At 40.0% G+C, this 10,879-nt stretch overlaps 1 protein-coding gene across 1 annotated transcript in view; it reads left to right on the top strand.

The window, feature by feature from the left end:
• Positions 1–4,864: 4,864 nt before the first annotated feature.
• LOC306985326 (hemicentin-1-like) overlaps positions 4,865–10,879 on the top strand; it is a 117,907-nt gene continuing 111,892 nt past the window's right edge. Inside the window, exons 1-2 of the mRNA XM_079587454.1 lie at positions 4,865–4,983; positions 5,295–5,324. Of these exons, the coding sequence (XP_079443580.1) occupies positions 4,953–4,983; positions 5,295–5,324 (61 nt within the window). The 5' untranslated portion in view covers positions 4,865–4,952. The remainder of the gene's footprint in view (positions 4,984–5,294; positions 5,325–10,879) is intronic.

The raw sequence follows: 10,879 nt of genomic DNA, 5'->3' as shown, positions 1-10,879 counted from the left end.
ATATGTCCCAGGTTTGCACCGGATGCTGTTGCCATCAGTCTGTTTCTGGTAAACCAGCGGGGTGATTGATTTAGAAACAGAGGCAAGAAGGGTTTTAAATAATAACTTGTGGTCTTATCTGCTAGGTCAAAGATTTTACATAGATTGAGGTTTAACTGGAACTCGCTGCAAAACCACACTGATGTTCCCAGTTACTAACAGCACTGGTTACACAATTTACTATTAGTCAGAGCCTACGAATAGTGTGCTTTTTTAACTTTTGCTGATGTTATGGTATATCAGAAACATTATAAACTATTACTCTGCCCCTAATTTAAAAATGCTGAAGCATTAGCTCTGATAATAATTGCATGCCCAGTTCTACAGGGGTAGAACCAAGAGCACCCTCAGTTGATACTGTAATAATATTTTGGCTAAACAGATTTGGCAAACATTCCAGTGTATATGTGTTTTTGCAATATGGAGAACGATCAAATGTCTCTATTTACAACCTCACGAGTTCACACTTACAAATAATCAGAGAGAGTAAAGTAGTATGCGTATTTGGCCTGCTATCCGAGGAGAAGGCTCCGAGCTCAGAATTTGGCCCAAACTAGGCGAGTGTGAGGAGACGGGGTGGTGGAGGGATGCTGAAAACTATGTAAAATGAAACAAAAAAACTTTTTTTGAATTGCACTAATAGAGAACCGGGCTTTCATTTTTATGCATTGTATTTTTAGGGCTTGCATATTTATGGGCTGAAATTCAACATGGTTGAATATTTAAGCTATGCATTTTTTGTTATGAAGTGGAAGGATGAACCCAATCGCAGACAGTATGAACTCAAACAAGGTTTATTTACAACAGAAAAACAGGGGAAAACAAAACCCACGAGGGGGTAAAACGAGGGCAAGACTGACAAGGGATGACTAAACTTGATACACACTAGACAAACTTGACAATAAACTAACAACAGGATCAGGATAAGGCACTTACTAGACAAGACTCTCAACAGGTATTCACAGGTAACATCAAACAATGAACCAGCACAGGACAGCAGACACATGGGGATTATATAAGGAACACTAATGACAAGGACAGGTGAAACTGACTAGACAATAATCACAAGACGAGGATAACAAGGGGGCGGGGTTACATAACGAGACAACACAAGCACATGGCCCAAACAATTGGCCATGCACTTGTACACAAAACATGGGTCTGCCATGATCCTGCCACAAGACCAGGAAAAAACAAAGACATGATGGCAGAATCATGACATTTTTCTATTCAAAACATTTCACACACATCTTCATTTTAAACAATTAAATAATCCACATTCACCTTTCAGATTTCACTTCCAAAATGTTCATTCTGTTTAAAATACAACCTATAATATTCGACAGGCAATTTTCAGTCCATTTTATTTCGCCTTACAAATTCGCTTCCACAAATTCAGTGACAGCAAATTCGACATTTGACATCTGGGAACATCAGAAAAAGCAGTAGATTACCGATTAATAATCTCCATAGCTGTTAGTCAATCTCGGGACCCCCTGATGAATCATGTAGGAGACCACCGACATGTGTGGTGTGGTGACCCCTGAGGTCTGGTAGGAAGCTCCTCGGAGCCCTGCCATCCATGACCGCACCCCAGCCCGTGAGGGAGGCGTTTGTCGAAGTGGCTTTCCGGCAACATGGCGCTCCCAGCACGGGGCCTTAGGACAGAAACCAAGCTTTTTTCCACATGGATAGGGAACGAAGGCATCTGTGCATAACCCTGATCATGCGGAACGGGTTCCCCCTAGGGAAAAACCCCAGTTACACTTTATTTTGATAGTCCACTTTAGACATTCTACTAACTATAAGTAACTTTTCAACTACAAGCCGACTTACTCTCATTAGAGTATTAGTAGACTATAGTAGACTGTTAGGTTGGGCTTAGGTGTTAGGGTTCGGGTTAGGAGAATAAGTTGACTTGTAGTTGCCAAGTTACTTATAGTCAGTAGAACGTCTGTTGGAGGACCAACAAAATAAAGTTAGCAGATAAGCAGACAGTCTACTAATCCTCTAATGACAGTTGGTTGACATGTAGCTGCAAAGTTACTTATAGTTAGTAGAATGTCTAAAGTGGACTATCGAAATAAAGTGTTACCAAAACCCCTTGGTTTTCAACCACCACTACAGGGTCCTCATGTGCAGCAGGCCGAATGGAAGGATGTTGGACGCTGCTGCCATGAGCCCTAACACTCTCTGAAAATGTTTTACAGTGATGGCTTGGCCTAGCTTTATACTGGTCACCGTGGCCAGGATGGACTCGATCCGTGCAGACAATTGTGCCCGCATCGTGACCAAGTCCCACACCACTCCCAGGAATGGGGTTCTCTTGGCTGGTGCCAACACACTTTTTTCGTGTTAAGTCTCAACCCCAGGCTTTGGATGTGGGCAAGGACGACATCTCGATGCCGAACTGCAAGCCCTTGTGACTGGGCCATAATAAGCCATTCGTCTATATAATTTAGCACCCTGATACCCTGAAGCCTCTCAGCGGAGCTAGAGCTGCATCTATGCATTTGGTAAACGTGCGAGTGGAGAGAGCTAGGCTCAACGGAAGAATTCAATATTGGAACGCTTTGCCCCCGAAAGCGAACCTTAGGAACTTCCTGTGAGATGGAAGGATGGATATGTGAAAGTGTGCGTCCCTTAGATCTATCGTGACAAAGCAATCCTCTGATTTTATCTGACTCACGATGATGGGAATAGTGAGCATCTTAAACCTGAATCTCCTGAGAGACCGATTCAAATGCCTTAGATCTAAAATTGGTGAAACCCTCCATCCTTCTTGGGAACTATGAAGTAGCGGCTGTAGAACCCGGACTCCTTGTCCGGCGGAGGAACACGCTCTATGGGTTCCTTTACCAGCAGTTTACTTCCCGTTTTAATACCCGACCCTGAACTGGGTCGACTGCAGTCCACACCAAACCGTTGAATTTCGATGGGCGGAATCAAACTGCAGCCTGCAACTCTTCTCTTGCAGAACCCAAGGAGAAATATTTGGCAGGTCTTGCCACTCTCAAGACTGATTTCGGGTATTATTCAAGATTCGTTCTCAATCCCCTGAAGTGGCTCTTCGGCAGGGTTTGGTCGAAACGAATCTCGATGTGCGGACACGAGCACTGCCTGGTCGCAAGCCTGTGGGGCAGACAGAGCAGCGTGCGTACGCTTTGCCCCGAATCTGAGAACGGCTTGTTCTGAGACAGTGCTTATGATTTGTGGGAATAAAAAAATAAAAAAACATTGGGTGGATTTTTATCATTATAGGGTATTTGTGTACACACACTGCCAAAACACATTTATGTTCAAAGGCCATGTAAAAATGAATTTTGCATAATATATGCCCATCATAAACCCAGTAATAACCGTCAAAATGATTTTTGGTTTAAAACTTAAGAAATATACTATATACTATAAATAGAAGACATTGTCTATTTTGTGTAAATGTGCTGAAAGTGGACATTGAGCTGCAGTACACTTCAGTCCATCATTAATGTTTCAAATACATAAGAGACAAATATGAATCTTTCTGTGAACCCAAATATCATATTCTTGTCACGACCGGGGTTCGAAGTGTGTTGCTGATGGCCCAGACCACTAACCACTACACTATGGAGCTGTGTGGACCCAAAATTGCAGAGAATCACAAGAGGCAGGACTTGAGGAAAACGAAAAGTCTTTCCTTAATGTCCATCTTGAATAAAAAAATAAAAAAATCAAGCATCAAAAGCAGGGCTGAACAAGGTACAGATCCACAATGACTTGATGCAAGCAAAAATGTTGAATAACATAAAGCAAAGTTCCCTAACAAGCAGGTCAAAAGATCAGGGTAAAAAAGTATATCAAGGTAATTCAAACACGGGTCAAAAGAAAACAGGCATACACAAAAGTTTGGCTTCAACAAAAGAACTTCAAGACTGTAGTGATGAGTCATTCATGTTCATTGCTTCTGTCACGTGACAAATGAACAAAAGACTCAAAAGAACAAAAGAACATAAGTAAATATAGCCTATGTTCCCTGAAAATTATCTATGGCTGTATTATAATGATTTCTTAATTCAGAATATGATCATGATTGCATAGGTGGATGTGTTCTGGGAATTAGATTGTTAAAAGTATAACATTTCAAGCCACTTAAATTAACGAAATGACTCAACTAAAGATTAGTTCATTTTGATGAAGGATAGAGTCAAGCCTGAGCAAAGATACAAAATAATGCAGGTCTTACACAAACACACACACAAACACACACACACACACACACACGCGCGCACACACGCGCCAGGCACAGGTTATCTCATTGAGCTAATAATGAACAGGAAATCAGTAGGAAGTTGTGGTATCGTGTGCTCTCTGTTTCCCTCTGCTGGACAGACTGTGGTGTGAAAATTATTTAAACTTTCCTCCAGTCCTTCCCCTCTATCTGTCGATGACGCGTACACATTTAAGAAAGGTATCTTTAGGTTCCTCTGGTTCAAACTAAAAGTATTTCATTGCTATAAACGTTTGTTGTGATATTTGCTTGTTATATGTGTGTGATAGCATTTTGAATGCATGTCATAATCCAGGGCTATGGAGGAAAAAAGGAAGTTAACACAACACTATCAATATTTTTTTAACAATCGTGCAATTAACCACAGCCACAATGCTTAAAACAGAAACCAGAACAATAACAGAACTTCAGAATTGGTAAGTATTAATCATTTAAAAATATAATATAAAATTGAATTGGCCATAGGTACAAATGCCTTCATGACATTTGGCCAGCTTTGTAGGTGAAATGGAAGTAGACAAGACAAGACGTCATGATTTCCTGTCAGATTTCCATCAAAAGTGGTAATAGAGTGGAAGCTTTTCTTGTTGCAGAGACTCGCGCAAGGTCTGTGTTCATTGAGGCTCTTCTTTGACTGCAGATCCAAATGGAAACATTTAAAATCATCCTTTTGACAGGTAGGGTGCCTTTATTAATATTAATTATATTGGAAACGAACACTCAGAAGAAAAAAAAAGTTACAAAAGCTGACACTGGGGCGGAACTCTTTCAAAAGGTACACCTTTGTACCTAAAGAGTGCATTGTGCCTCAAAGGTACATATTGGAACAAAAAGTGTACATGGTAGTACCTAAATGGTACATATTAGAACCTTTAAAAAAAATGGTACCTACAGTGACATCTTTTGTATCTTTTTTTCTGGGGGTAAATTAAACTAAGAAATCAATATACTGTAACACAGATTTTATCTTAATCTCTTTATATTATAGTGGCAGTCTGTGTGCAAGAGGGCACTGGAGGTAAGATTATATACTTATATTATATATATATGTGGTTTCTCGTTTGTTTACTTTTAATGTAATATTTTAATGTACTTTTAACTTATAATTACTTTTTTTTTTTACTTTTTTTTTTGTTATACATTAAAAAGTGTTGTTATTTAGCCACTCTAACCTAAGGATTATTCATCCGCTAGACAGGTAGGGTTCAGGTTAGTAGAATGAGTTGACATGTACTTGCAAAGTTACTTATTTTCAGTAGAATGTCTGTTGGAGGAGCACCAAAATAAAGTGTTAGCAGATATTAAGCAGACCGTCTACTAATACTCTAATCAGAGGCGTCGCAATAGGGCAGGCAAGGCAGGACATTTTTGAGGGGGCCCCCGAGAGCTGATCTTTTAAACTATCAGAAATGTTAATATAAAGACGCAGCAACATCTCTGCATCCCCCTTAGTGGGGCCCCTCTCTCGTTAATATGGTTATGCTCTTACCGCATCACCTATCAACAGTGTAAACAACTTAAAATACTCTATTTATGGCGTCCGCCACCACGCATGGTAATAGAGCTTTTGTTTCATATTTTGCCGCTCCAGTCAGAAAGACTGAGAGGAAATTAAACAAAGTTGAAGTTATTAAAAAAAAACTAAAAGATTCGGGGCTTTTGACAAAACATTCGGGGCTTAAGCCCCCTTAGCCCACCCCTAGCGCCGCCCCTGTTTTGGTGTATGAACAAGCACAGAAGGGTGATCCATGGATTTCAAATAGATGGAGGAATGATAGACAGCACACCTTTCCAAATCTGTTAAAGAACGCTTCATCTGGAAATCTGTGTACAAACAAATTTTCAAGCAGTTTTGTTTTTGCATAAGGGTCGCTTTTTCATTTCTTAGGTGAACGCGCAATAGACGGACGTTGGCTCGCGTCTTTTGCAGCGTCTAGCGCATTTACGGCATTCTAAAAAGAAGTTCAGCTTTTAAAGCTAGGGTAGGTAATGTTGGAGAGCTAGCCAGATTTGAAAGTGGCACCTCTTCTAAGCTCCGCCCCCTCCTGTCAGTGCTCCGTCCAATGCTTTGCGCATGCGTAGAAGTGCGAGAAAATAAGTCATTATTACGAGAAAATTTCTCATTATTATGAGATGTTAAGTCATTATTACGAGAAAGTTTCTCATTATTACGAGATGTTAAGTCATTATTACGAGAAAGTTTCTCATTATTACGAGATGTTAAGTCATTATTATGAGATATTAAGTCATTATTACGAGAAACTTTCTCAATATAATGAGATACTAAGTCATAATTATGAGAAACTTTCTCATTATTATGACTTACAGAATTATATATTTTTACCAACCCGATCTCACGGCAATTCGTACGAATTTTACGAGGTGGCTAATTCGTACCAATTCATACGACCTCACTCGTACGAATTTGTACGTTTTTTGCTAAATCGTACATATTTTACGATTTGCCAAAATACGAATGACCTACCCCTGACCCCGCCCCTAAACCCAACCGTCACGTGGGTTTAGACAAATCGTACAAATTCGTACGAGTGAGGTCGTACAAATTCGTACGAATTAGCCACCTTTTAATCACTCGTACAAATTCGTACGAATTGGTCGTGAGATAGCGTTGTTTTTTACTCAACTGTGGCGGAAACAGGCTTCCATAAAGAACAGACATTTAATCTGGAAGGCAAGTTATTCAGCTACACATTAGAAAACAGAACAACAGGCTGAAAAGGTGTCCGGTATATTAACGTAACACATTAAAAGTTATTTAGCTACACAATAGCATGAAGAACATATACCTGGGAGGCTGAATAGGCTAAATTAACATTAGCCAGCGAGTCCAACAAGTTACCGGTAAGCAAGTTCACCAAGCTCCCGATCTCATTCCACACAACACTGAATCCATTGAATTCTTCCTCTGTGTCGCTTCTGAACAACTCCGCCAAATAGAGCGCCCTCTCGCGGCTGTAGACGGTAATGTTTTCTCTTGTTTCATCTCAGTCAGTCTGAATCAATTTTGATATATAAGTCGCAGGACCAGCCAAACTATGAAAAAAAAGTGTGACTTATACAGTGATGGGAATAACGGCGTTATAAATAAACGGCGTTACTAACGGCGTTACTTTTTTCAGTAACGAGTAATCTAACTAATTACTGTTTCCTCCGTAATAACGCAGTTACCGTTACTGACAATAAAATGCGCCGTTACTATAATTGAGTTCACTGAAGCGGTTTTCATCCGATTGGGCTCTTTTCTCCGCCATAGGAACTGCAAACTCTTTTCTCTGGTGTGTGTGTGTGTGTGTGTTTCGAGGCGCCGGACTGGACAAAAGCGAAGCGAACGTCGTCAGCGCGCGAGAGAGACCGAGTGTGATCCGTCCGAGAGCGCGCTCGACAGTTCGCGAGAGAGACCGAGTGTGTCCGTCCGAGAGCGCGCTGGACAGTTCGCGAGATTGACCGAGTGTGATCCGTCCGAGAGCGCGCTGGACAGTTCGCGAGATTGACCGAGTGTGTCCGTCCGAGAGCGCGCTGGACAGTTCGCGAGATTGACCGAGTGTGATCCGTCCGAGAGCGCGCTGGACAGTTCGCGAGAGAGACCGGAGTGTGTCCATCCGAGAGCGCGCTCGACAGTTCGCGAGAGAGACCGAGTAGGCCTATGTCCGAGCATAATATAGTTTATCATCTGCAACGTTTTAATTAGTTTACATGGTTATAAAATAAAACTCCAAAATAACCTGCAGGGAACGTTCAAAGAAAACCGGTTGTGCCGTTGTTTGACCGGTTGTGAACACGTGCGGCAAACACGACTAGAATTTGGCTTAAATAACCTCTGATGATGACGTTCTCTGTAGGTTATACAAATAAACCCCCACAATATTAGATTGTATTATTATTATTTATGTTGGTACATTGTTCAATATTATATTGAGAACACTTTTAGTTAAACTGTTTACATTTGTGAGGAAGAAAATACTTCAAGTAGGCTAGTATGTCTACCAGTTGTAAGTTTTATCATTTTAATTTGCACTACAAAGAGTGTATGTGTATGTATATTTTTTATTACTTAATTTTGGTACATTTCTTAAGAAGCATACCGGTAATTTATTTTTGGATTTGTTGGCCAGTTGTGGTCTGTGCAATAAATATTAAAAGTTCTAAACCATCAATGTTTTATAATAATAATTTGTTCTAGTGTCCATTTCATTCATTTAAAATATTTAATATTGGGGGTATCCAAGATATTTCACATATTTAAATTTTTCTTTCTTTTTTTAAGTTTTTTTTCAATAGTTACTTTGCCTGGTAATTAGTTACTTTTGTAATGATATAACTCAGTTACTAACTGAGTTACTTTTTGTGAGAAGTAACTAGTAACTATAACTAATTACTTTTTTTAAGTAACTTGACCAACACTGGACTTATAGTCCGGAAAATACGGTATTTTGTTCTATTCCCTAACCCAGTCCCAGTGGTTCTCAAACTTTTTAGAGTTGTACCCCATGAGGCTTTTAACATCCTCCTGCGTACCCCCACTCTTCAGTCACACATTTTTCAGTAAGGGAAAATATTACCCCCTTAAATCGATTTTTCCAGTTAATTTTTTACCTTTACAAATACCTTAATAAAATGAATAATGCTTTAAATAAAAAAATGTTCAATAGAGAAATATGCAATGATGGTAAAAACGAAGTGATGCTTTTAAATATTAAATTAAAACCGCCAGTAGGTGGTGAGTCATCGAGTCATTCATTCAGTAACGAAGCAAGTGGCTGTATTTATTAATTAGTCATTGAGTCGTTGACTCTAATGATTCGTTCAAAGCCGCATGTTCGTTCACAAACACTGCTGTGTGCTGTAGTTCTGGCTGTGGCTTTCGTTGGAGCTATTAACTGTGTTGAAAATGAACATCACTTAATATTAATATTTCGTTTGTTGAACTGTTGTATAAAATCAATGTCACATTTGCAATCGTGTGGATCTTCATATAATGTGATCAACACTAAACACAGGAACTCACACAGGGTATGTATTTGTATCAAAGAGAGTTTGAATCTTAAATCAATCTCAATGCACAGCCTGTATAGCGTGATTTGCCAAGGCAGCAATCTGCACAAGACCATCTTATAGCTAGCCTACACGCTGCTTAAATGCAGAAAGTTTTGACTGCAAAAGATGAGGTAATTTGATCGGATGTTATGTATTTACATCATTTAACCTGATAGAAATACATGCTCAGTTTAAATCTTATTTTAAGGTGAGGTAGTATTAAATGAACTACCCTTTCTGTCACCTCACGTACAGTTTGAGAACCACTGCCTTTACATATCTTTGTAAAGCAACCTTGGGTGTTGGAAAGGCGCTATTTGAATAAAAATAACCACCAAAACACAATTTAACACAAACTGCATGATACCAGTGCTCTGTGAAAAAGTCAGTAGCCTAATTATTTAAGGATGAACTATGCAGGTTTTTTACCTTAACTGAACAGCTTCGGAGTCATTGGAATGGTTATATTACTTTTTTCGGGTTGAATGGTGGTCGTGTCGAACCCCCTTATCGCCTGTAAGTGGAAAAATCACCCTTGCAACTTTGGCCCTAGCGCCCTCTATTGGCCAGCCGCCCCTGGCTAACACACAGAAGCTCTTGAAGCACTGCTTCAATCTACATTGTTAAAAGCGCTATATAAATGAAGATGACTTGACTTGACTTGACAAAGTGCAAGTTATCAGCCTTTTATTTTGCAGGAATAAATGCGGTAACACTTTATTTCAATAGTCCACTTTAGACATTCTACTAACTATAAGTAACGTTGCAGCTACATGTCAACTTACAGTCATTAGAGTATTAGTAGACTGTCTGCTTAACATCTGCTAACACTATTGTGTTGTCCCCAGACAGACATTCTACTGACTATAAGTAACTTGGCAACTACAAGTCAACTTGTTCTCCTAACCCGAACCCTAACACCTAAGCCCAACCTAACAGTCTACTACAGTAATGAGAGTTAGTTGGCATGTAGTTGAAAAGTTACTTATAATTAGTAGAATGTCTAAAGTGGACTATCAAAATAAAGTGGAACCATTAAGGCCATTAACAAAACTTCTGAAACTGTACACCGGTCATATAAAACATAGGCTACACAAATATCACTGCATGACCTACATATTGTCATGACAAATCACTGGAAGCAATAGCAGGTGAACAAGTGTTTATTAGGAGTAGAACACAACAGACAGAATAATACTCAAAGTCAGTGAGGAAGATCCTTCTCAAGTATGTGTAAGCGAACACGCTTCTCAGTCCACGAGGCTGGCGGAATCCACGGGGGAATGACGATCAGGCTTAAGTCACACAGGGACTTCGATGGTCTGGTGCTCGGTGCTCGGTGCTCGGTGCTCGTGTGCGGTGAAATGGCAGGACACATCCAAAACGACGAAGACAACCCGGAAGACAGCACAAACACCACGAGGACTGCAAGTAACGGATGGACACTGGAATGGAGAGATGAGTGAGTATATGTAGGGAGTGGTAATGAGAAACAGCTGAGGACGGGAACGAGATAAT

The sequence above is a fragment of the Phoxinus phoxinus genome (assembly GCF_949152265.1).
Source record: "Phoxinus phoxinus genome assembly, chromosome: 18".
NCBI classification, from domain to species: domain Eukaryota; kingdom Metazoa; phylum Chordata; class Actinopteri; order Cypriniformes; family Leuciscidae; genus Phoxinus; species Phoxinus phoxinus.
The sequence above is the reverse complement of the archived record's forward strand: the minus strand, read 5'-3'. Positions and strand labels throughout refer to the sequence as shown.